Source organism: Bombus fervidus, chromosome 16, assembly GCF_041682495.2.
Source record: "Bombus fervidus isolate BK054 chromosome 16, iyBomFerv1, whole genome shotgun sequence".
NCBI lineage: Eukaryota > Metazoa > Arthropoda > Insecta > Hymenoptera > Apidae > Bombus > Bombus fervidus.
In genome coordinates, this window is record NC_091532.1 from 5,948,438 (window position 1) to 5,976,050 (window position 27,613).

The window sequence follows — 27,613 nt, forward strand, 5'->3', positions numbered from 1 at the left end:
TTGTAACGACTAACCGCTTTTCACGTGAAAATATCTAAAAGTCATTCTATCTACGTTCTTGGATAGAAGACGTATAAATATATAAGATTTCTGTTAAATCTTTACTCTTCTACTGCAATTATCATATTTATCATGGAATAATTTGTGAATCGAAAAAAACATTTACGAATATTTACGCATCGTTAATCAGAATGTTAAGACTTTATGCCATCTCGCAGTCGGTAAAAAATATCTTTTCGCTATCGCAAAATCGATTTACGTATAAACATTTTAACTGTAGCCGATATCTCAAACTTCTTCATTGAAACTAATTCAACGTTAATATTCACCTGATAATCGACAATATCGTTGCGATCGAGTTTACAAACTAGACCCCGTAAGCTGTAACAATTTTTATTCCCCGCCAAAAAGGGTGGCGATCGAAGAAGTAAAAAAGAGGGAGCAAGTGGAACGAATCGGCCAATAGCTAGATAGATAAAGATGAAAAGAACGTTAGGGGTCGAGAGAAAAGGGCAACAGATGTCCTTCCGTATGACGCATGACTCGTTTGGCCCTTGGCGAGATAGTACAGTTTGCGTCTCACTACCCTACGGAAGTATTGTACGTCACGGAAACGAAGCTAACCCTGTCGTTAGAAGGAACGTTCGTTGAAAACCGGTTAGTACATATTTTTCGTGTCAACAAAGTCGGTGATATTTCTCTCGTTCAATACAGTACGATCTTACGAAATGTCTTTACTAGAATCTTTCTTTTGCGTTCGTATCAATCTCACATTTGGTATACTAATCGAACGTAATTCCATTATCACTAGCTTATTCGTGATTGGTTGAATTTAAATTGTCTAGTACTATAGGTGAATTCGTTGCATCGTGAGAAAATAACGTTTAGTATTTTGATGACGATAAGAATACCGATCTTGAGATGTTTGATTTACGATAAACAGAAAATATGTTTCCGATAAAACGAAAAGTAATAACGATGATGTATAATTTTCAAGGTTTCGGAGGAGAATAGCTCTAAGATGTTTGATTCGAAGATCTTGAAGGAAATATGAACGATTTAATTGACTTAATTTAAAGCAAGAAAAACATGTGTGAAATAGTAAAGGGTCAACGCAGAACGTTTCGCGACCAAGATCCTCCACGGATATGCAATAAAAGCAACGAAAATTTGAAAAGCGAGCTGGAATTTTGTGAATCGACTGCAGCTTCACCGACGATTCTTCAACGAGCATCCAGCTTCGAAAAGTGCTTGAACGAGTCTAAGCATCTTGAGAAGGGCAAACAGAATCAGAAAAAAGAGAAAGTAAACTCGATCAAACAGGAAAGTACTTGGTCCGATTCCATTAAAGACTCGAAAGACAGTGCCAAGGTATCGAATGAACTGCCAGCTGCTTCAAATCAGACGAACTCGGAGAATTTGATTAAGAAGCTTTCTGACGAAGTGCCTTCCAACAGCCATCACGACGATGAGGTACGTTTGCGCTACTTATTTCCATTGTTGAAGAAATCTTTGTGTACTGTCATGCGTTTTGATGCTTTTAATGTATTTTCGCACGTCTGTGCACGTTTGATGATGCCACACAACCGGGCAATCTGCAAAGAACCGTGCATAATATATTGATATATTGATCTTCGTATGACTTTGAATAACGGCAGTTTTCATATTAAGTAGAAATATACATCACACAAATGGAAAGATAAGGTTAGAAATCTGTCATAATTCAAATGACTTCCGTAAAGAAGCTTTTACAATTATAGAAACTCGTAGAGATATGCGTATATTTTAGGATTGCGGATATACTTTTTTTTTTTACCAGTTATCAACGATTGCATCATATTCTTAAAAATGTTTCCATAAAGAAAGCGTAATGCGCCTACGCATGCTTAGTGCGGAAACATATACTTATGACCGCTTATAACCAAAGTAAATACGTTTATTTTTTAATTAGATAAGAATTTGTTAAAGTATTTATAATATTGCGCATGCAATATCGAGCATAAAGGGGTTAAAAATGGTCGACAGCTGACCAGTACGAAAGTCGTGGACACGTGAAGATCTACGAAGCCGACGCAACTTACCAACTGATCGAGCACGATAACGCGAGCAGATAAAAATGCAGGACGATGTAAAAGGGGGACGGAAGGCTCCGAGAACGAACAACGATCGTATCAAATTTTTAGAGCCGTTTTGTTCGAGGTAGTCTGCAGTTCGAAATAGGTGTAATCAGAAAGAAATTTTTTTTTCTTCAACGAACACGTCGGGACGAAAACTTAGTAATCTTATTAGGTTATTCCATAAATAAGGTTATCGTATTTATTAACGAATAATATGCTATCTACATTTTTCTAAACCTATGTTTTATTTCTTTCATTATTATTTTCAATTATTCTAGTTGTCAACTATAAATCTCAATAATTATTTTCGAGATACGACGCGCGAAATAAAATAAAAGTCCACGTTGCTTATGGAATGACTGGAAGTGAAATTGCGAAAAATATGTACGTATTCGTGCGTATCGCGAATGTCGAATTGTAACATCACCATGGCATTTGATAATACGTATTACGATATTTTAACTTTATAGCGTATTGTTACAAATCTCGTGTAATTATCGTACAAGCACAGCGAGCGATATTAAGTCAAGCGGTATTTTCAATGTTTGTATGTACACCATCTGTTTTCCGTTTATATATTCACGAGGAAAGCGTACACATCGTGAATTGTGTATTTTTGGTGCGTAGTCGATGAAACGGCTGCGGCAAGTCGAATAATGGACGCGTTTACCGCGAACTTGCAAACGAGTTGCAGTTGTTAAAGACGCAATTAAGGGAACTTGTGGTCACGGTGCATAGAACACTGGTACGTGAACACAAATTTAATACGTATTTTATTCGTGTGCTTCGTATAGCCGAAATATCGGGCTTCTTTATAGCTCGCGTAATACCCCACATCCCGTTTAACGACATCTTTAACATTCCAATTGTTTATGCCACAGTCTTAAATTCTTGGAACTATTTAAATGGAAATTCTATGGAAATATTTCTTAAAAAAAAAAAAAAAGGAATAGCTTGTCATGACGATATCGCTGTCGCAGCTGGCCCAACACTCTTGCACAGTATGTACTTGCTGTATATTTAAATCGAAGTACTGGAAAAGACCGCGAAGCATGTGGAGGATCACGGCGGATAGGATTTGAAACTAATCGGTGAGATTTCTCGCGAAGCACGAACGCTATCATCAATCAAAGAAAGAGAGAGTTATTTCACGTTCGAGCGTAAGTATATGATTCCTAGGACGATTTACTGTCACGCGGCTTTCCGAACGAAGATTAAAGCCGTCTCTTGAGATCGCGAATCGTCCTTGAGATGAAAACGTTTCACGGAGAATTAAATTGTACGCTCGTTTGCACGTTGCACGTTATATGTTTTAGGCGCAACTGCGTTCGACCGTTCATCCACCACGAAACGACTAGGAAATGACTAGAAAATTACGAACGCTATGGCGGTAAATTTTCATCGATGACAATGCGTTCGTCGAGATCTGAGAATCGATTTGGCAACTTCTTCCGAAAAATTCTTCGAAGGGACGAATTTCGCGAGTACAGGGCCCTAAGATAAATTAGGTTCGGACCTGGAAGATGCGGGCCTCAGGTCCGTTGCAGGTTCTTTTCCATCGAATGCCTTTCTTTGTGTGGAATTCGACTTAAGTCGTGTCCACACCGAGCTCTTTTGCACAGTCAGCATCGTTACTCCGTTTTATTTCTAAAAGTTCCATTTTTGTGTAGCGCGTAAATTTATGGTCGCGGAACTTTTGATCCAACAAATGATTCTACTATGTACGGAGAATGATCGATAAACGAGACACTAAGATCAGAGTGCTGACGGCGTGATGCTTAGAATGACGGAAGTACGAGAGGAAAGTTTGCTCGAAATATACTTGCAATAAATATACTTGAATGCCAGGAGGCCATTGACCGGCTATGTTAAAATATTGACGAGGAACTTGCTATTTCGAGGCCGTGTAATTATGGTGACTCGCGAACACAGCGGCGAACGACGACTCGATAAATATTTAATCGACTTCTCGTAAGTTATCACGACTACTAACTAACTCGTGGATACCATTTGTTAATAAACAAAAGGTGTATGAGACGGACACTTGGTTTCAGAAATGCCATAAAATCCTACATCGACAAAGATGCCGTTAACAGACGCTTCAAAATCTCTTCAGGCCTCTTCGAGAATTACGTTTACGAGGTTTTCTTTATGGATCGCAACCTGGCACGCGGTGGAAGCCGAGCATGTAGTTAAGAAATGGTCAGAGTTGAAAGAGCATATGAGCGTAATCGAAGATAATTGGAAGGTTGAAATTACTAGAAATTGGCGCTTGTTGAAAAAGCTGGGCCTAAGTGTAGCGAGTTCGGTGTGAAAGCAGCTTATTAAGGTCGGGCCTAGCGTGGTGTTGTTGCGTAGCTTGCCTGGCAGCTTCAGTTCGATGTTTACGCTCGTGCTTCGAACATTTTTCTCCGTGGCTACGCGCCATTCGCGGCGTGATTTCGTCCAGTATTTTATCTTTTCCTCGTGACCAACATTCTATGTGTCTACTTGTGCAACCATAATCCACCGTCACTGGAGCCAGCGATTCTAGACGAATATTTTCTCTTTCGTCTCTCTATCGGACAAAATTGGATTCTCACAACGCGACTGACGGAACGTTGCTGGAGTAAGTTTTGCGTAGGGGTAACAGCCTCTCAGTACCCGTATATCCACTATACTCACTTATAGTTTGTTTCTTCGCAAGATAGCATCGTCTAGCCTATTTTCGTATTCTTGTCGTAACGTTGAACGCATTTCGCATTCTACCGTTTCTCTTGGTATTTTATAAATTTATGAATGTCTGCTGTAGCATCTTTCGTTAAAGAGAGTGACGTGCATTGACGTGTGAAAGGCGAAGGAGACGATTAAAGAAGTCGCATACACGACAAAAGCGAAACGAGCAATTTGCATAAAGCATCTTCTTAAAGTCGTGGCCATAGCCGTCGTTTTACGATTAAGCACATCGTCGTTCACAACTATTTGGATATTTCTTAATCGTTCTAAATATAAGAAGAACGTATGCATGCACCTCGAAGCTGCGAATTCCAAAATATCACGAGTCCATGATCTTGCAAATCTCTTTACCAAGAGGATTGGTTACCTTCTAATGTTAGAAAACACAAATAGGACGAAGCTATATGCAGCGTAAGGAACATTATGCGCGTGGCTATGACGATTAAAAAATATCAAATTCTTTGGGTTCGATTTATCCGTAATTTGGCAATTGAGACGCCTCTTGACAAAAGTAAGCAAATGTCCGGATACTTTCGACATTTGTACACACTGTGGTCCTCGAATCGCCACGATATCGGAGCTGGTTACGATGATTCGACGATCGAACGTTTCGAGTAGAATTCAGAAATTCATTGGCGTCGAACCGAGTGGATTAATCGATGCGAAAGAAATTTTCAAAAATATCCACTTTCTCATTGAAAAATAGAAGACGACGTTGTATATCGGCGCCACACATGATAATGCGAAAACGTATCGTTAATGTCAACGGACCTTTTTCTTTGAAAATCTCCTTGTTAAAGCTATTGCGTGTACGTGTCGTTCTTATTCGCACGATAGAAGCACGCGTGCCACACCCGCCGACATCTTGCCGCCCTGAACATGAAAACGAAATGAAATGAAATTCTTTGCTATTTCATAACGAAAATCGTGCCGCGTGCACGTGAACGTACCGATGGAAATTGCGAAAGCCAGACTCGACGGACCGCTGTGTGCAACTGCGCTCTGCTGCGCTCTTCCTCGTTCAATTCATGGTGAATGAACTTTCTCCCTTGTCGCGTATCACCACCTTTTCGTGTCCGTGTATTTAATTAAGTCGCACGGAGCATTCGCCGTGGACGCGTTTTCACTTTCGCAACTGAATTTATCGCGCGATTCCGAAAACCTATAAAACATGCGAGAATTCCATCTGCACACGTCTTCCGTCTCCGAGAGTACTTTTTAAATTCCATCGAGTTTAACTGCGCGATATCGAGAGTACACTTGCCACTTCTTTGCCATTTCTTTCCAATTTATGATCCAGACAACGTTCATCCTGAACGAACGATATACATGTACATAGTTGAAAGTTACGGTCGATGAATAATTAATAGGAAGTGTTACTTTTTTTTTTAATATCTTCTACGATCTATTTTTCATAGTTGAAATATTTGGAGAGAACATTTTGTTTATTGAATCACTCGGTTAGGAGAAGTAGTTTTGTAGTTGTTCGATATGATTCGCATTTCTCTGCTATTGGTGTGGCAATTAAGTGATTGCGAATTTTGTCAATACCACCTAATGATCACTTATGGCAATGGCATTCGCTTAGTTTCCAACACAATACATCGCCAGAGGTAATCGAATTAGGACTACGCGTGGAAGTTTCTCTTTTCTAGTTGCAGTATGTCATAGACGACAAATTGTGCTTAGTTCACCAAATTATCCGATAAATACCGACAAGCAGCGTGGTTATAATTCTTATAGTATAAACCGCGAGTATACGTAGCAATTATATTGTTCATTTAATTCGTTACAATACGACACATCGAAGGATATCTTTGTATTCCTGTCTAGTTGGATAAAACCCTCAGAAATATCCAAAAATGCAGTAAATGCCTTGCGTTCTCATCGTTCGCCGCTGTACGTATTATCCGATTCCAAGACAACCAAATTCAGAACGTTTAGTGAAATAGTGAGGATATAAAATATGTGACGCGACGGAGGAATGGAAAACTCGTCGGGCGAAGAAAAAGGACCGTGCCTTTTGGAGCGTTATCTTTCGCAAATAAATTAGGTATCATAAAACTACACCCTCCACAAAGATTTCTAAAAGAGAAACAACTGACTCTAATGAGCTATACGACACGCCAGTGCATATGGAACAAGTTGACAAGAATACGATGGAGTGCAGAGAAATTACAAGACAGGCAAATTATTAAAATTCGCTCGTGTCTTGTAATCTTACGAAACGAAAGACGTTTGAAAGCTCCTGAAACGCCTGGAGAACGCTTCTTCGAGCGTTGGAAAATTCGACAACCAGGGATGGCGCAGGCACCCAGTCGACTTGAAAATATCCTACGATGCAGTTAAATCATCCGACGATCGAACATTTATAAATAATATGTGACAACGTTAGACCCAGCGTGGCGCAAAGAACCAGATAAAGACCCGGTACAGTTCGAAAGCGCAGGACTACCAGTTTTGCAGCATTAATTAACTGACAAACTGGTTATGCCGCGCTCGAAACTAGATTCCGTAGGTGAGGTTATCGTAAGGTTGCTAGAGTGTTGAGGCCGATACTATTGCTGGCGATACACAGCGATTGATCCTCGGCCAACGGTCATACTTTCGCGTTACCACGGAAAACGCGTTTCGATCTGTCTATACGTTTCAGAAAATTATCGCGAAACTTGGACATTTTTCCACTACGAAAGCTCACGCGGGAGATACGAACATTTTCCCATTTCAGGATTTGTATTATGTTATTCGTATTGTGTTAATCGTATTCATATTGTATTATATTATTTGTATTGTGTTATTCGCAGATGTTCCTACGAGCATTATCAGCGTATTTCACTTTCGTTATTATTTTCCAAGTCGCGTTGTAAATTTGTTTATATTTCTTCTTATTCGTATTCGTCGAAGCTAGCGAAGGAGTTCGAACACGATCGAGTTCTTACAAATGTTCAGATACTTTCGCTAGCCGCTGTGTTTCTTGATTGCGCAAGGAAATGCTAGTAATTTGCCATTAATTTGTATATTTTAGTAACATTTGCGTATTATCCGTACAAATCCTTTCTTTCTACGAGTATTTTTTCATCGACGGGAATACTTTTCTGGAGAATCGCGCGACGAATCTTATGGTCGGTGGAGATTCTAATCTTTTATGGACTAGGAACGTCTCCGTTGGCGATGCAAAAGAAAACTGAATGTAAATTCGAGGTGACTAAGAGCCAGTAGTGACTCATCCGCCATCGCTTGAAATATTTCGTACGAGTTAAGAATCTAGCGTTGCATTCCGCGCACCAACGAAAGTTTTACGTAACAAACGAATAGCGTTTCGATCGGTAGCATTGTCTCGTGCATACTAGGAACGCGTTCTTCGCTTCGTAATTGTACGAAGAACGCTACGATGTTGTAATATATAATTTGCATGAGCGGAAGGACACGTAAATTTCAGCTTGAAGAAATCCAATCGCCTCGTAGGTCTCTATTAAATGACTTTTATTACACCTGGAATTGAATGTACGTCGCAGAATGCAAACATCAAACTCACGGTTACAATCGAGAAGAAAAACGGCTGTTTATCTATCGTAAATTATACCGTGGTTCGAGGTTTTATAAAACGCGTGGTATCATGCTACGTAATCAGAAAGTAAACCAACGTTACGACACACGAAATCCAATAATCTACTTTTAATTTGTACGGCAAAGGCATTGCATAATGATATCGAACAGCCGGGCAATTTCTACTTCCGATTCGACGTAACTGAAAACATTCAGGCAAAAGCATTCGGCTAGGTCGATCGCCTTCCACGATCGTTGTTAAATCGATTTATCGTGTCAATTGGAGAAAGATCTGTCTCTTTCTCTGTCTCGCGTTACCTCTGTATTACCATAGCTTTCTGATTATATGTCGTTACAAATTTTCTCCGTGTCAAATCGTTTGATCTCGTTACGTCAACCCTAGCAATTCTCTCGCTTCGCCATTTGTCTCTCGCATCTCACCTCTGCGATCAAAATTGCTGACAATAGTTTCTCCTACGATACTATACGCGTACGGTTATCGGAGAAAAATTCCAAGAGCTTGCAAAATTCTGGAAAGCACGACGTCATGCGATCAACAACACGAGGATTCGCGTTACGATCGTCGTCGTGATCGCAGCAATAAATCTTGCTCGTAACCCCAGCCTCGCTCGCTTTTCTACGACTTTCAGATTCCACATATCTGCAGTTTGACTGCGAGATAGTAAACGTAGTCTCTTAAGTCGTTTAATCTTACGTGTTACGCACAGACAACGAAAATGTTGCGGTTACTCGCGACGATACGTAAATAAACCCAAACCTTGTGCCAATAGATTTTATGGCCACGGTGTACGAACAGAAAATGACAAACAGCGAATAGAATCGTTAGGCGAGCTCGAGTCGTAGGAATAGTTCGTCGCCTGATCGATTCGCACAAGTAAAATCCTACGGATAGATGCGTTTAAACGAGAGCAGGCTATGAAGATAGTTAAAAGATCGAGCGAACCTCGTCTGTACCGCGTCGTGAATTAATTATTTTTTATCGAAATTCGACTGCAATTATTTGCATGACAAGATCTGTTCATCGAGCAAGAACAATAATACCTTTGATCGCGTTATCGCTGTTTGCCTTGCTCTCGCCGAGTCGATAAGCAAGAAAATTTATTAACGCAACCATACGAATATAAAGAACGACTGCGTTATTTAATATTCCGTTATATACGTATATTACAATCGAACGACTGTCTCCGGTAGGTTTATGGCGTTGCATAAGTAGAGTATGTAAATTCGAACGGTATCGTCGTCGTGAATGGTACGGGGCCAGATCAGGAAACGTACAGCTCGATGATACACGTCGCATGGTATCGCGATTCTTGGCAATCGTACACGTACGCTATTCTGTAGGAAGTAATTCCGATAAAATGAATACGCGTAACGAGCTACCGTACTCGTGCAGCGAAGTGAGAGCCGCTATTGTTCGGCCACGGTATCCTGCACGAGGAAGAGGCTACGGTCTCAGGAGTTGGCGTGTGCTGTTTTACTTTCTACGAATAAAGCACATTGTAATATTTCGGTCGACGAGAGAAAGACTTTACGGCACATTTAAGACGCAAAAAGCGTCTCAACACTGAGCCAGCTCGCATGGAAAATGTCGCGTGTCGCTAGGGCGCTTGGATAAAAAAAAAAGACTGCTAAATTACATGCTACGTTCGCTCGAGACGCGCAAGTCGAGTCGTTATTAATTTGAATACAGCGAGGAGAAAAATTGACCTGGTTAAAGGGGATTTTCTACAAAACCGATGGTTTATTCATGTAGTCTCTTCGTCTCGTTAAATCAGGATCGTTCAAGATTTTTAATAGCCCCAAGTACTTTTTCTTTTTGTTTTTTAGCAAAGTTGAAAGACACGCGCGTGTGAACTGAATTTTATATGTAGTTACTCGCATCGATATTTGAATATGACGCTGTCTCGAATGTAACGATATATATTTAAAAAATTGTCGTTTTACATTTACGTTTTCCTTGTCTATGTTATAGCTTGCACATGTACGTACTTTTTCCATCAACCCTTTGCACTCCAAATTTTATCTCAGTTTCGTTGCCAGCAGCTCCCAACGCTTTCAAGTGTTTTATTTGAAATTTACTTTAACTAAAAGATAAGACAATTTGGATAAATAAAGGAAGAAACAAATTCGCTTGAATACCAGTTTTATTCACACTATTGTTGTATTTTGTAATTTTTAAGTGTATGATATATCTTGAAACAATTTCCAGGATACAATCCTGGTTTTCCTTCGCACAAAAAAGGTGGGACTGAAAGAATGTCGGGTGGGACTCGACAAAGGAGCTCCTGAGATAGAAACCGATGTCGAGTCACACTCGACATAGCAGTGCAAAGGGTTAAATTGCCTACATGGTACGCTTTATATCCTTGTTACTTTACCAATTTTACTTTGCCTTAAACTTCTGCAAAAATTTCAAATTCAAATCGGACTATGGGATGATCAGCGACGAATACACAAGCGATCCGAGCATGTTCCCAACAGTTTCAACGGCATTCAAGTCGGATGAATTGCCCGTGACTGGACATTGACTACGAGGACACTGGACACAGTGGTGAATTTTTCGAGAATTCAAATTCTGCAATGAATTTGATTCTGTGACATCGCGTAGTATTAAATTGATTGTTACGCGCGTCGAATAATAATCTCGTATATCCGACACTTTCTACATATTTCTAATTCGATTGCTATTTTGTTTCGACGCATAGAACCGACAACGAATCGACCGTGTTTCGAGCAAATGCAGCGTTACGTAGTTGCACAGCATAATCGTAAGAACCGTAAAAAACGATGCTGCAGGATTAGAATATTCCCTTAATACTTTAACTGCCACGTCGAAATCACATGTTTCGCTGAGGACGCCACGAGAGTATTTTTATTATTCAAAGCATATAATGGTAAAATAATAATAAATTGGCGATGTAAGACAACATTGTTCCCCAATGGACCGTTTATCTTATTGGTGGTCACGGGTGACCACCGTGACACCTTGATAACAGTTGATAGCGACTTATTATAACGAGGCTTCGTTTATTTCAACAAACCATTCGCATTCGTTGTTTCGTCGTAAACAAAACGTGCAGAATATATTGTTGAAACGTGTAGAAGATATTAGTAAACGGTATTTGCTCATTCTGTATATAATAGTAAGGAACGTGCACACTTCTAACTTCAATTATATAATTATAAAGCAGCATTTACGATTATTTTCTAAGCTGTGTGTATAATAATATTCGTAGATTAGCCCTCAAAGATATGGATGCAAACACAGTGCACCGTTAGATGCAAGATTTGTCCTCATTTTTTTTTATTGATGTTCTAATAACAATGTTTAATTGTTCAACGGGGCACTTTTTATTTCAAAGTATCTTCTATTTATCGGTTATATTCAAAATGCCCTCACTGTCAATTTTCATACAATTTTTACAATTGTAAGAAGTTCAAGCGCTCTGTTGAGGTTATTAGATGTATGTGAACAGAGGAACGCGTGGATAAATTGTAAAGTAGAAAACATATTTTAATACAGAAGTGTAAATACAAGTCGGAATATATTTTATGGTTTGCCTTCGTCCCAGTCTTTTGTCTACACGCTGTCGATGGCTTCAGTGCTTGAGAAAACTAAAAGACCAGATGTAGAGTTTTCTTAGAAGCGATGACCACTTCAATACGCTCCGATCACCAATGACCACCGAGGCGTCACAGGAGAAACCGTGGCCGGTCATATATGACCCACGTGGCAGTCAAAGTGCAGGCATTCGTGAATTCTATTCGATCCGATCAAAATCAAAGACACTGCTCTATGCGAAACAGTATCGACGAGACGCGATGCTATCGGCGGATACCTCGTCGTTCTATTCTGGCAAAGCAACGATCACGAAGAATGGTTGATGAAGTCAGAATGGAAAAACGCGAATACAACGATACGCATTGCGAGCGACGAGGCCTACAGACGCGCTTTATCGAGCGTCCGCGGCCCTCGACCATTCGTGGGAAGTAATTATTGGCAGATTAATTGCGACAACGAGGTACCGGGGCGGCGAACCGGCTGTCGTATTAAAGAAGCGCTTTACCGAATCAGTGGTACCTTGCTGCAAACGGGCAGCTCCAAATTCAGCTCACGGTCTATCTATTGGGCCGACGTATTTACATATTTGTGGTTGTTGGGGTTTCGATCGTGTTTTTCGTTTCGCGAATTCTATTTCGGCTGTTCATGGCAAACCCGAAGGCAGAAACGATCGACACTCGAAGAGGCAGTGTATGTGACCGAAGAGAAACGTCACCGAAATTCCTGGTGAATGCAAAGTTTAGAATTCACTACGAAACGGTAGAGAATCATAGATGGAGAGATGTAAATTTGTTAAAGATAAAGAAAAAATATGATATAAATGGACCAAGTTGTATGGAAGCCAAAGATTATCGAGATAAACGATATTTCCATATCTTTGGTACAGCATTATCGCGATTTTTATTTTTTCAACGAGGTTTTTGAGAGGATTGACATTGACAAACGAATCTTAAAACTGGTTTCCTGTAAAAATAGCAGACGCGTTTTATCACGTTCTTTGTACTAGTCTTATTTCGGCTTCGAGAGTCAGCCCTTCAGTTTCCTGACACCTGTAGCCCAACAGCTGTATACACCGTCGGAAAAGCCATGAATTTTCTGAATAATCTAATATCTGCATATCACGACTGCACGCATTCGAACGTGTCTCTCGATGCTTTCGAAACTCGATGACCACTGTCCGCTCTCCTTCGCGCGTCTTTCTAATCGGTGCTCGAAATTCTGCGCCGAAAGAAAGTCGTCGACACTCGACACGCGATTTCGTTTTCTATTCTGCATCGTTTCGTTCTTTATGCGTCATTACGGATGTGTAACGACTGACGGGCCGATCGATTTCATGGAATCGCAAGACGTTTATTTAACGTTCAACTTATCATCGAGAAAACCGAGGACACTGCAAAGGATGTAGAACGATAGAAGAGTGAAAATATTTGCACCTAGATATGGTGGATCTACGCAACAATGGCAAATACGCTGGATGAAGCCTATCTGTTTGTTCGTGTTTTCAAATAATATTGGACTTCAATGTGCTGTCTTTGTTTGGTTGATTTTTATTCCCTGAAACAAGAACGATCCGACTGCACGACGCGCATAGTGCAATTTGTTCTTAACGCTAAACGAGTAGTTAACATTAAACAAAACTTTGTTTCGGTGCGTTTCACGTGTACGCTCGTCGTCGCTTGTATTCATTTACGCGTTATACGACCTAATGCCACCACAGGTTTCTAAAACTAAATTCCGCGGTTGGCTGGTTAAACTTGTCATAAATATGTGAAACTCTGTGAACAATAGAAGCGAGGATACGAAGTCTTCTTCTCAAAGACAAAGTTAATTCCCCGTATGGCGCCGATAATAAGCTTGCAATTGACGTTGACTCTTTCACGTTCGATATTGCAAAATGTGCGACAAATTATCCACGAACAAAGTCGTGATCTTCTAATTTTAACGCGTTACGTCCTCTTTATGAGAACAAAGCGTTCGAACGTGGAAGAGTTAAGCGTTGAAACGAAGAAACGAGAGAAGACGTAGTATCGTCAAGATGTAGCCGATACAATAAGAAAACGATGCTGTGAATAATACGACGGTTCTTGCTCCGACGAGAAGCGTCGAGTGGTAAAACTGAAACGAAATTAAAGGATCGTCTGCATGCTCGAGCGAACCGACGAAAGCGTACGAGCGCGAGATGGAAAGAGGAGAAAATCGCGATGAAAAACGGAGTAGAAATTTTCAAATCGAGATCACCGTTTCATTGGTTTCGTTCGATACGTACGAGAGTCGGCGAGGTCGTATCGCGTTCTACGTGTTTCTCGTTGGCTCGCGTACGCCAGCTCGTAAATTATCAATCGTTGACGTAACTGGCCGAGAAAAATCGCGAACCTCGTATTTTGCGAGAATTGTCGTAACCAAGAGAATTTCGTGTTACGCGGAGAGCCAAAGTTCGACATTGTTCGATAGTTTGCGGAGGCTGCGTTCGAGAAGCGTCGCACAAACGCGTCGATCCATCTCGACGATCTGGAAGTTGCGGCTAATTGAAAAGTTGCAAGCCACGCTCGATGAACCGCTTCGTTACGCTGGAGTTGGCGACTTTCCGCGGCATTTTTCACCAGTCCTTGTACGTGACGAGGGAAACGAAATTTAGACGAAGAAGTCGCGTATGAGAAGTTCCTTCGTAAGTTCGTAGTGTCAGGGCGCTTCTTCGTTCCGCGTAAGATATCGTAATTGATTGAAATTACGAAGAAAACGATTAGTCGATGGTAATTCGGCAAAGATATAAATTTGTAAAAGTTATTTTCAAAAGCACGATGGATTATAAGAATCGTACGTGTTTAACGTCGTTAGCTCGTTCGTCGCGACATGTCGCGAACATTAACGAATCGTACAGCAAATTTAAAGCGATAATGTTCGTAACATTTTCAAATTATGGAGTTGACCGATATGGTTTCTGAACGGTTTGATCGCCCTAATACGCAATTAATAAACGAGAGTGTAATTAAATTAAAAGATATAGCTGTAACAGTTATGGGTAAGAGCGTAGGTAAATTAGGAGACTAAAACGGCGCTAGCAGAATTGAGAAACTCGATTCTGTTCGATCGACGTTTCGTCTTAATCTGTTCTTTTTATTCTCCGCCAAAGTAGCAACTGCGTGTTTTAACGCAACTCGCTGTACAAACGTGCAACCCGCTGTGAAATACGCTGGCGAAACGCCGCCTGTCGCGTGTCGCGTGTTACACGCGGAAAACGGAACACACTGGAGAAACGTAACGCGATCTTTCGTATCGAAGTGTAATACGCAGCGTGTAAAACGCCAATAAAACGTTCGTCCAGTCAGCATCCTAAATACTTGGACGGAGGAAACGCGACGTGTAGCACGCGGCGTATGCAACGTCCGTGTAACCAGTAGCCTAAGCGTTCGCTTCGAAACTACTAGACGCTACGAGGAACTGTAGCTCGATCTAAGCTCGTGTACGGGAGTAGAGACAGGTTAGATCGAGCGGAAATCGGAGGCAGTTGAGAAGGGTGAAGGTGCAGGTGCAAGCGGGAAGGGAGAGCGATCGGTGTACTTCCGGCATCGTCGGACAGTTTAGTCGTCTCGTCAACATTTCTCCAAAGCGGTTCCGGCCGATTGAACAGTCTCTCGGATATTCCCAAGGTGCGTGTGGTTCGTTCAACCGTTTAGAAAGCGAGCGTGTCGGTGCAGCAGCAGCAGCTTTGTTTTCTCGCCTGCCTGAGAATCGGAAAAAGCGAAATCGAATCTGCTCTCCTCTCGCTCGGAACCGGCCGCAGATTTAACGCGTGTCCACCTGTCGCCTTTCGATCCAATTTCACCCTTCCGGCTACCGGTGTTTTAACAGCCGACCCTTCGAAAATTCAAAGATCGCCAAGGTAGTTTTCAGGAGGGGAGATAGTACGCGAAGCGTCAGTTCGTGCTAGCATACACGCGTATAAAAATAGATTTAAGGATACTCGCTTCCCACTCTATGACATAGAAAAGGAAAAATTGTTGCCTGGTACAACGATTCGAACGAGAAAAATTTCGAAGGGTCGTGACGTCTTTATAAGATTTAGTTCGTCAATTCGATCTTTATTTTTGTATTCCCGCTGTTTATCATCGTGGAAATTGTCAACGATAATCGCAAAGTGGAAATCAGTCTTCGATCCGCTGATATATATCTGGCGGAATCCGTTACGTCGAAGGAACTTCAAGTGCCGAAACGAAGAACGAAAAAAGAGAAAAAGAGTGGCAGGTAACCGCCGACAGATTTACTGGATGGAAGAAAAAGAAGATGCAAAGGAGGATGGATGGTAATTTCACGGCGATGAACTTAACTCGACGATAACTCAGAAGGCACGAGCAACCAACGATTCGCGCACTCGTGTTCGCGGTAATCGAGTATACTCCGTTACAAAATCACCTTCGCCGGTGAATGTTTGAACGCTTTCGTGGCACTGGCCGTGCCAGCGGAGAAATTTCAACGGGGCTAATTAGAATCGAAATACGCGTATAGCGCGACGAATCATCGCGACAATGTCTCCTGGAAAATAATAATGCTTGTAACGCAATTAGGGAGTTGTTTCGCGGAGGACTGGTTCGGTTGCCGGTTCTTAGGTATTTCCATGCCGCGTCTATAATTCCAAGAGCACAACGACTAGAAATCAAAGCTAATCCTGCATTCCTATCGTATTTGCTTATTTCTGATTCTCGTTCCGTGTTGCTTCTACGTTCTGCTTGCTCGTTTTTACGTATTTCGCCTGGAACAGATATAACGAACTCGTTAATTAAGCAAACTGGCAATAAATAGATAACAAGTATCCTAATGATAACGTTCACTAGGAAATATGTAAACGTGGAAAAGTGCGATTAAAGTTGCAATAAATGATCTTCGATGAAGAGACCAAAGACCTGCAGATATTCGAATATCAGCAGATCGCGGCTTTGTCATATTTCAGATTCATCGAATTATTTGTTGTACTGTCGATTTTCGGATATTCTTTTAATATTTAGTCTTCCGTACGAATGGTTGCAGGGAGAAGTGAAAACGAAGTTCATCGATCGAACGCTCCTTTCAAATTGTACCTTTCAAATGTACGTGTACCTCGATAGTCGCAAATCTTTTTCATTCGACCTCTAACTCCAAAATTTAAGAGTCCGAAAATAAGGAACTTCTCGACCGACAAAATAATTTTGCAATGTTTAAAAACTGTATCGATTACGAGCGCCGGTTTCAGTATCGCGCATTGTCCTCGAAGATCAATTTAACCACATCGTAGCGTTCGTAGCTGCGACGATTATACAGATTCGAGTCATCCTGCAGTTCCATTTATCTTTAGCGAATGATGGCATTCGAATACGTTGGAATAAAAATTTCAAGTGAAGAAAAATAGGTATTAGAGTCGTTGAATGATGAAAACCAAGGCTTCCGAGTATAATAATACAAGTATAGTACTAACTCTTTCTAAATTCCATCGTATGAAAAAGTACATTTTCCCAAAGATATGTAAACCTTCTGATACTTTAAAACTGTACTGTACATTAGACAACCACGCGTTAAACGGACAATAACGCTGACTAAAGGCACTAGACATTAATTAATCACGTGTGGACGAGGATAGCGGACGAAATATCTTCGTGTGTCGTGCTGCGTCAAGATCTCTCGAGGCAACCGACGCTGTCAAAAAGAAAGTTTCCACTTTTATCGCACCAAGACACCGCGGAATATCAGGATATGTAGGAGAAACGAGCAACGTGACGAAAGGAAGGTTGGCGTTCGATCGAGAACGTGGACAGAAATGTGTCGGCCTAGAGCGGATCAAACTGCAGACTTCCGACGTTTCTCGCGGAGGAAGGATCGGTCGGTCGAGGAGACCGATCCACGAATCGCCAAGAGAGTGAAAGTACATAGTTACGGCTCCGCATTGATAGACGCAGGTGGTGCTTTCGACTTTGGAGATCGAGGCTTCGGTTGCGAGCGCTGTTTCATCCGTTTCCTCTCGATTTCCATCTCGTCATGTTCGTTCAAGTTGAAATTCCGAAACGGACGGATGCAAAGATGCTATCGATTTCTGCGCGATAGCGTCTCCAGTCGAAGCCGTGGATGAAGTTGCCAAACGACGAAACTTGGCTTGTACGTCGCCAATATTTTCCTCTATTTAATTTGTATCTTTAACCGCGTATGTGAAATCGCTGCTGCGAGCTGTGCTACCTACGAAGAGTATCAACACGCCATTGTCTCTTATCGCAGCATTTACGTAATAATTAATTGGGTCCGAGTATACTTTCCGTATCGTTTGCCGCTTCTACGCGATCGAATAACGCGAAAAGCAAGAACGTGTAGGAGACATCGGAGCTCAACGGAATGTCTAATTTACATGATAACGTATCACATGGCGTAAATAACGATAGATCTCCCGATGATACGTAAGCTTTTGTTTTGCGATCGTTTTCATGGTATCTTTGATGGCATACTTTCAACCGATAACTATAATGGAGGTGTATATTGTATAACGTAGATTTGTTGCATCTAGTTTTGTTTATATATATATATATATATATATATATATTATATATATCTAGTGTTGTTTTCTAAATATATATATATATATTTTTTATTTTTATATATATTATTTATTTATATTTATAATATATATATATTTTTTTAAAATACACAAAACTAGATATATATATATACTAGATATATACTAGATATACTAGATATATATTTTTTTAGAATACCCAAAACTAGATATATATATACTAGATATATACTAGATATACTAGATATATATTCTTTTAGAATACCCAAAACTAGATATATATATACTAGATATATATTAGATATACTAGATATATATATTTTTTTAAAATACACAAAACTAGATGCAGAAAAAATATATATAATATATATATTTATGTAATAATATATATATAAATATTAATTGCAATGTACGCTGTAAGCTGTAATTAAGATTGCATCCTGATTTCTCAATGTTTCGCAATTTTACGTCATCCTTACTAAACGCGATTTTCGATTCGAAGCGAACGTGCGTCACTCGTAATAAAATACAGTTTTTGATTTGGGGCACGGCAAGTTGCTTCAAAATTCGCAAATCTTCTTCCATCTGGATCTGTTTTCATCGAGCGATTTCAACCACTGACCCATCAAAAGGTTTTAATTCCACTTATTTCTTCGCTTCTGCTGGCTGTAGTCAGGACCATTGTCTGATAGTGACTAATCCGATGATAGATTAGTCGGTGGACAATCCCTCGGTTATCTAAAATCTTTGGTCTTTGACTTAGCTCAGACTGAAGGGACACGCCCTTTCGATCGAACCCTCGCTATCTTTTAAATTGTTTTAAAGCGATACCCTAACTTGCTGAAATTTTTCCTACGTCGAAGCTACGCTAAAACGTTGGTCGACCTTGAAACGTTGGTACGGATGTAAATTACGTAATTACGAAGGAACCTAGCGATGTAAAGAGGCGTGCGTAGTTCCGATCGATGATCAACGCGTCGATCTAATTGCAATTCGATTTCGATAAGCTGAACCCAATACGTAGACAGTAGGTGTATGCACACTTTGCTGGCGCCGTTGACAAATAGTCGTGAGATCGTTGGCACTGTACAAAACTTGTGTACTACGTAAATTGAAGAGATCTTTATTGCTTTCCTGGCAGATATTAATAGACAATTTATCTACTTCTCTATCTCATTGCGTAAATGAATAAGAGTATCTTGCGACGTATGGCAACAAATAAGAACAAAAATTTATTGCCAAGATAAAACTCATTTCTCGCAAAATTTCGATAAAATTATCGTATCTCTATTTAGAAAACTTATCGAGGTTTATAATTTTCCTTGTAACTCGTTTCTCTTCGATGTACGTGCTGTTCGATGATTAATTTCGATTAATCGCGTTTCGCTTCTTCAAAGTTCCAGTTCCAAAGACCATTTTACTTTGTATATTTATACATATCCATGCGTATTATACACATTCCGTGCTTTTCGACAAATTTCCCACAGATGGCCAAATATCAACTCTAATTCCAACTGTTACAAAACGAAGCTTCAGACTCCAAGGAGAATTCCCAAAAAAGAACATTACCTCGAAGTTTGAGATGGTACGCGGAAAGGGCATTGCGTGGCCCTTGAAACTAATAGACGAGTGAAGCAAAAGGTAACGCAAGTCGAACGAGCAGAGTCACGCGGAGATGTTTCTTCGCTCGCGTTTCACCGGTCAGAAAATTGAGAAACAGCAAACTCTGGTTGAACGTTCCCACGAGCAGAAATTCCGAGCCTGAAATTAACCTCGAGCATGGTCAAAACGTTCTCGTATCATCAGAGGCACTCGCGTCTGCATACGTTGAAGTTGAAGGGGTCGGTACCCGTTATGGCGCACATGGGTCACACGGCACGATGACGACGAAAATGACGACGATGACGAGGACAAGCCTCCTCTCTCTCTCTCTCTCTCTCTCTCTCTCTCTCTGTTTTCTCGTCAGCGTGTACTGTGCACTCAGCCTGTCCGTCGCGTCTCTCGCGCTTCGTGTCCTCCTGTCAGTTGGCGTGGTGCGCTCGAACGAGCGACAAGTGCCTGGAGTCGTACGCTGCGAAACCTCCTACAACCTCGAACAACTCGAGTAAAACGCGGTAATTTCAGGCTCGCTATCCTCCCGTGCGTCTTTTCATTCGTCACAGAGTCCTCTGACCGCGTCCAACGAGCCTCGTTATCTTCTTATTGAAGCAAGTTCCTTTGGATTGTACGTGGTGTCCGTGATGTGCACGCGATAGCTGCTAGAGATCCTCTTCAGAGTATATTTTTGGAGTTGTTCTCGAGAGTCTGTACATGGAAGCTCTTCGATGATCGAGAATCGTACGTCGTGACTAGCTTCGTCGATGTAATCGCGTTTCCGGCAGCTCGTTGCATCGGTACGCGGTTGTTGTCATCGAAGACATCGAAGGTAGTGTGGCCACTTTGACAGCCTGCAGGAATCTCGAACGGCTAACTGAACTCGTCGTCGAGGACTGTACAGGATACGTCCATCGGAAATCGGTAAGTCGAGATACCGTAAACAATGTGACGGTGGATTCGAGTTGCTGAACAGTTGAATATTCTCTTTTCTGATTCGCGTATGCAGGTTCGTTCAGGGACAAATAGCCTGTTTTATTGGGTTGGCAACTAACTAATTGCGGATTTTCTCAATACCACCTAATGACAAAATCCGCAATCACTTAGTTGCCAACCCAATAGTTATTCACTGATTTCCATAAGTCGCTCGGTTCATTTCGAATGGGATACGTAAACGGATATTGGAATTGCAAAATGAACTTGATGCTTATTAATATTAAACTGCGTGTACGTGGACGGTCATGTACTTACAAAACAATTATTGGAACGTCGAAACGTCTAGGATGCGCATTGGGAAAATGAAATTATGCTTTGAGCATTTCATTTAGAGTTCTGGAAGCCTGTGTTTGCAATTAACAAGCCTGCAGACTTACCAACGAGAATGTATCTGTCTGTGTTTCTCACTTTCTAAGTAAGGTTGCGATATACACACTATTAGAAACTAATAGTTGGATATTTGAAATCGAACGAGCAACAGCAAAGATGGCACAAAGGAAGCGATAAAACTTTGCTTGTCTTCAGTATCGAAATGGTAGATAGTCTTTCGAACTAAGAGCGCTACAGTTTCGCTATCTTTTAGCTTTTGCCTTTCTGGAATTAAATAGTAATCTTCCGTGGATATTTCTATACGCAACTCGTCCGGTTTTCATTATCCGTAACTAATCACGTAAAAAAGAGAGAGAGAAAGAGAAAAGGAAAAAGAATCACTTTCTCGGCGTTTTCTTCGCAGAGTGAGCGGTTTTTGGTTCGTTTGCAGGGGACGCGAACGAGATTTTGTCTCGTGACGGCGTTCGCGCATCGACGATCGCGGATCGCAACGCACGCGCCGCTCTGGTTTGAAAAAAAGAAAAGACAAATTTGCGAAGATCGTTGGACACGGTCCCGTTCCGACCAAGTCGATTGGTTTGCACGCCGCATGAACGCGTGCAGCCAGTTCCCGACGTTGCGAAAGAAACAGATCGATTTAAAGCGCGCTGAAACGTTCGTCTCTGTCCCGAAGCAATCGAGCGCATACGAGCCGAGAGAACCGAGCGCATACTTATAGCCGTTTTGCAATTCGATTCACCGGTGCGTGCGCTCGCTGTCTCGAGAATAAATGCACCGCACCGCCTGGACGAACCTCCGACGTTTTATTTCGAAATTTACGTCCCTCTGGCCGTATCAAACCCGTTAATCCCGCTATCCTCCTTCGATACAGCGCATAAGGAAGTTCCCGTTACGATCATTCTTTCGTTGCCTCTTCAAAATATTCTGCTGTTTCGCGAATTTTCCTCTTTGCCCCCCGTCTTTCGTATTTGCTTTTGATCGATTAAGCTCGATTGATAAGTACGTTTCTACGAAAGAAGACGCGTGTACCTGTGCCGGTTGGCGAAAGTATTCGAACAAGCGTAAAAATATTTGATGAATATCTTACGCGTGTTGTTAACTTAGGGGAAAATGGAGTAATGAATATGTATATCAGGTTGTCCGAAAAGTTTCTTTCGTTTTATCAGGGAATAATAGACCACAACGTTTTCTGTTTCATATTATTTTGTCTAATTACGTACCACGTATCCATTTTGTTCTGTTGAGATAAACACCATTTTACGACATTTCATAGACTTGGTTTCACGTTTCTATGAAGCTGCACTGTTGTAAAAAACACGTTTGCGGCAGGAACAAAGTACAAAAGGAAGAATAACGTGTATTACGACATTGTCAGAAGAGATACTCGAGAGAATATCTTAAGGATACAGTAGATTGAGCGAACATGTCGATATTCAGGTGGCAAGAGTTTGCGTGATCGATCGTTCGACTTATGCAACTAATTACGTGTAATATCCATACAATGCGCGACGATACTCGTTAAACGTATCTGTGGAGTTTAATTATCTAATTGCGTGACACTTGCTTTAAAATCACACGCTCCAACAGTCGGAGAGCTATAATTTCGAGGAAATTTGTAATTATAATTTAATCGCTGGTTCGATAGGCCGAATGTAAGTTGAAGGAAAAGCAACTAACGATAACCGCCGGGAAGTCGATTTGTACAACGTTTCCGCGGTTATAGGAAAACTGTTATTTGTGTCCGATTATTCGCTCGATAAACGATTCCAATTGAGATCGGCCAAGGAGACGACGTCTAAGGACGAGACGCGTTTTACGACGCATTCGAGCTACAAGAACGAGTTTCAGCGTATCCACCAGTAGTTTCCCCGTTTGCCGGCAAATACATCGAACACCGCCGGTGAACGATACGATCTTTTCGTTCGAAGGTTCGGTGAAAGCGTACAGCGAATTAAGTTTTATCCTGTAACCTGTCGAAGCTGAACGAAATTATTGCTCGTTAAGACGATACCGACCACTTTCCACCCAGCGTCGTCCGATTTCTTTGTTACGCGCTCCTACAAAAAAAAAATTTGCTCGTCGATTGCTCCATTTACCCTCCATCGACCTACTCATATCCTTCATCGTTGACGTGGCTCGCTTTCGAAAAATTTCGTATTTGTCTTTGTAATTTGTAAGAACGATTTATAGTTGCACGCTTAAGCTTTTCTAGCGGACGGTCCGGCTTTAGGCGGATTCTAAACTAAAATAAATCCGATCGCAAGGCTGCCAGTCGCAAAGATATTATTGGGTTGGCAACTAAGTGATTGCGGATTTTTTCAATACCACCTAATGACAAAATCCGCAATCATTTAGTTGTCAACCCAATATTTATTCTAACGAAAGTATCGAATACAACACGAGTATTATTAGGACTTCCTTTTAGCCAGTTAGGTGTTTCTGACGAGTATACTTGTCACGAAGAAATGGCAATATTTTGTGTTATGACGAGCCGTGTCGGTAATGAAATTAAGAGACAAGAGAAGACAAGAAAAGTGACAACTTAATTCCATATCTTAACACGTACTCTATGTTCGACGAGGATACTCGTCGTCGTTTACCACGCATTTTAGGAACACACTTTTCAAAGTTTCCGAAGAGGTCGCAACAGCCAACTGGTTAAACATTGGCGAACGTGGTTTGAAGTTACGTATCTATCGTTCAAGTAAAATTGTAACTTATCGCTAGTAACGTTGGCGATAGTAGCCTGTTGCCATTTATGGTTGCCGAACGAGGAATTCGAGTGGACACAACAACGAGAGAATCATAGTTGCTGCTCGCTACGACGCTCGTGACCCGTACGTCGCGTGGTCCGAAGAACGCGATCGTTGCCGCATCGACTTCCTTCGCTGTCACTTCGTGCAGGAATACATTATCTTTTATTACTGTCGAGTCGACGAGCCCTCTTCCTTCTCCTCTATCTCTCTCTCTTTCTCTATCTCTCTCTGTGGCTGCATTGTTTCCGCTAGAAAATCACGAGTGCCCCGTTGATCGCGCACCTGGAATTTTCTCTGCTTGATTTTCAAGTGCCTCTCGTCGAGTCGGTGACCTTTGAATCGCGCCTCCGGCCGCCGACAGCTGAATGTAAACGAGAGCGGAAAAGAAACGAAGCGCGAGGCGAAAAGAACTGCGCACGGTTTCGTTTGCGTCGCGAATAAGCCAGGAATACTTTAACACGCGCGTTACATTTTCGTTTTCTTTTTCTTTTTTTTTTTTCTCCTTAATAAGTCGCAGCCAGTTTTGTAAGGTTTCTAGCCTCGACCGTCTCTTCGAAGAGAAACACTGTAGCAAATTTAGCGGGATCGTAAAATTAACGAGAAACCAAAATTTACAATCTACACCTTCCCAGTATTCAAGCACGTGATTTTCGAATTTTTTCGACGAGGTAAAGAGCTCGAGTTGCTTCCAAAGCCGCAAGAATCGCGTTACTCCGTGTTCTTCGAAGGCGTACGCCCTCATCTTTAACGACTATGCTTTAGTTTATACTAATACAGCGGAGCAAACTCCACTTATCTAAACGCCATTTATTATACGAAGGTTTAATTAGTTGCCGGTTATGGGACTTGGGACTGTTGAATTTTCTTATCCGAACGTGCTCCCTTATCGTACACTGATACGCGTTTCAAGGCCAAAAGTGGATCTGGTTGAGACTGACGTACGATTATCGACCATTAATTCCACGATAATAGAAACTTATGGTCAACGAATAAATCAATTAACGGATTAACAAAATACTTGCGATTAGGATACGAGTTTATAGATAATTCTCACGCTGAAGATTTAAATTGCCCTGTGTATGTCCTATATGTAACATATACATAATATATGCAGCTACGTTAACGGGTGTTCCCCTTTTAAAGCTTCAATTTATTTCTCAAAAAAAAAAAAAAAAAGAAAAAAGAAAAAATAGAAAAGGAAAGACAAAGATAACAGTTGCGGTACATAAACAAAGTGAGTGAAAGAGTTCCCTTGGACAGAGTTTCCATCGATCACAATGCGAAATAAGGAAGGACGCTTCTCCCCCTGTGTCACCGAAGAAACGTTAATATTTTCCACTTCCTTCCGGACTTGCGATCTTCCCCTGGCTAAAGCTCATCGTAACTCGTTTAACCGGTGTACGTACGAGTACGTAAACACGCGGTGGCGGTGACAGGGAGCGCATCGGCCTCTCCCAGCATTTACAACTGCCTGTCATACCGCTGTTCGCCTCTTTACGCAACTACTTTACGCACGCGTTCACAGCTACGGACGAGCAATTAGCCGCCACCGTATTCCAGAACTTGCGACTCAACCCTTTGCGCTCGTATTAAGCTGAGGTGGTAGGGCTGTGGTTACAAGCGAGAATTCATTTTCATCGAGCGAAAGCTAATACTCTGATCGAAAATATGTCGAGAAATACCAGAATAAATTCATGATACACGTTGTAAAAAGTATTTGTTTGCATTGTAAGTCGTTTTTCTTATAAAAAGTTTAACCATGCGTGTCCATCGATAAACCGAGGGAGAATTGACGCGTTAAGAGATTGACCTTAAAATGGCTTGAAACGCTGGCGTAATAGGCGGTGGTTCTGGATCGCTTGATTTAATTTAAACGAAACAACTCTATTGGAATTTAAGCGAGCATTACTGTATTACACAGTGACTCACGGTGATCTGTCGTGACTTCGCTCTTGACTCATCCACACACTTTATTTGTAATGGTCTGTAAGACTTTGAAATTACTTGCACTTTACTTATGAGCCCGTTTACTCGACTATGACTTGTCGATGGTAGAGAAAGAAGAAGAAGAAATGAGAAAATTGTTGAGCGAAGCGAACGAAAGCAAGAAGGAGCAAGATGAAAAAATGTCCATGCAAGGGGACATGTGGAAGGATAACGAGAGAGAGAGAGAGAGAAAGAGAATAGAAGCGAGAAATTAGCCCAAGTCGAACAGGTAAAATTATAGGTATAGTCATTAGACTAAGTAGACCTAAATCGACGTTGTAAGAAGACTGCGAGCAAATTCAGCTTTTCGGATCTGCAAAGCCGAAAATGAAGACATGCATATACGTATATGGTCAAGTATTGCTGAATGGAAGGTAACTCGCGACAATACGATTGTATAATTCGTAGTACACAGGTAGCCTGAAACGAGAACGCGAAATCGCTGGGAGAAAAGCGCATTGCGAAGTTGCGCGTCTATGGAACTGCAGCATCAGATGCCATTAGACGCGTCGTTTTTCGCGAGAACGTCGACAGTAGCTTCTAAGCTTCTTTTCATAGGGCAGCTTGAGGATCGTTCGTTCCACGTGTATCTGTTACGTTCGCGTTTTTTATGCACCCGTATACAACGTTCGTTCGCAGTTTGCCGCTTCAGAAAGATCACGACAAAAGATGTGTCCTACAAAACGTGCTTACATAATGGCGACCCTCCAGCTACGTTTCGTGCCTGTTTCGTCGGCGTGTTCTCCACCTCTTTGTCTTTACCCGTTTCGTAAAAAAAAAAAAGAATGGAATCGACATTGTACGGGAAAACTAGGCTAAAAACGGACGTTCGTTACGCGCTGCTTCTTCCGATCAACGAAATTAATTTCGCTTCCTCTATACGTCTGTATCGTCTCCTCGTGTAAACCGATAAATCACGCGTTCAAACGCTTGGACAGACGAGAAGCTTCGAGGAATAAAAATACGTTCACATCGGAACTATCGACGAATCGATGGAAATAGCCAGTTTCCATGAAATTTGATAAATTTGTAATATTCTGACGTTTTATAAGCTATCGTTGTTTCTTACAAGTAAGCGAAGATCGCTTTATCAGCGTGAAAAACTGTCATTTGCTTGGCTCGACGTCGAGTACCTGAATCACCGTGTTCTGCTACGCGATCTCTGTAACCTGTCAAAAATCATTTCTATCTTGTAATCGTTAACACTAGAACTACCGATAGTTAACACGAAGCTATTTCTACCAAAACCAGCGAAAATGAATGGTCTCTAAAAAGTAGGTAATAATGGAATATTTTTATATTTATTAATTTATTACTTCCCTACAGAAGCAATTCCATGTTATGTGGTACATTTTTTGGTATTATTAATCCTAAACGAGGGTTGACACATTTATAAAATTGTAGAATTTTGACTGCTGTGGTATTTCTAGTGTACGATCGTTTTAGCGATAAATAATTTATA

At 41.2% G+C, this 27,613-nt stretch overlaps 1 protein-coding gene across 1 annotated transcript in view; it reads left to right on the forward strand.

The window, feature by feature from the left end:
• The first annotated feature begins 526 nt into the window (after nt 1-526).
• Nucleotides 527-27,613, forward strand: part of LOC139995554 (uncharacterized) — a 42,413-nt gene continuing 15,326 nt past the window's right edge. Inside the window, exons 1-2 of the mRNA XM_072019161.1 lie at nt 527-657; nt 998-1,473. Coding sequence (XP_071875262.1) covers nt 1,090-1,473 — 384 coding nt within the window. The 5' untranslated portion in view covers nt 527-657; nt 998-1,089. The remainder of the gene's footprint in view (nt 658-997; nt 1,474-27,613) is intronic.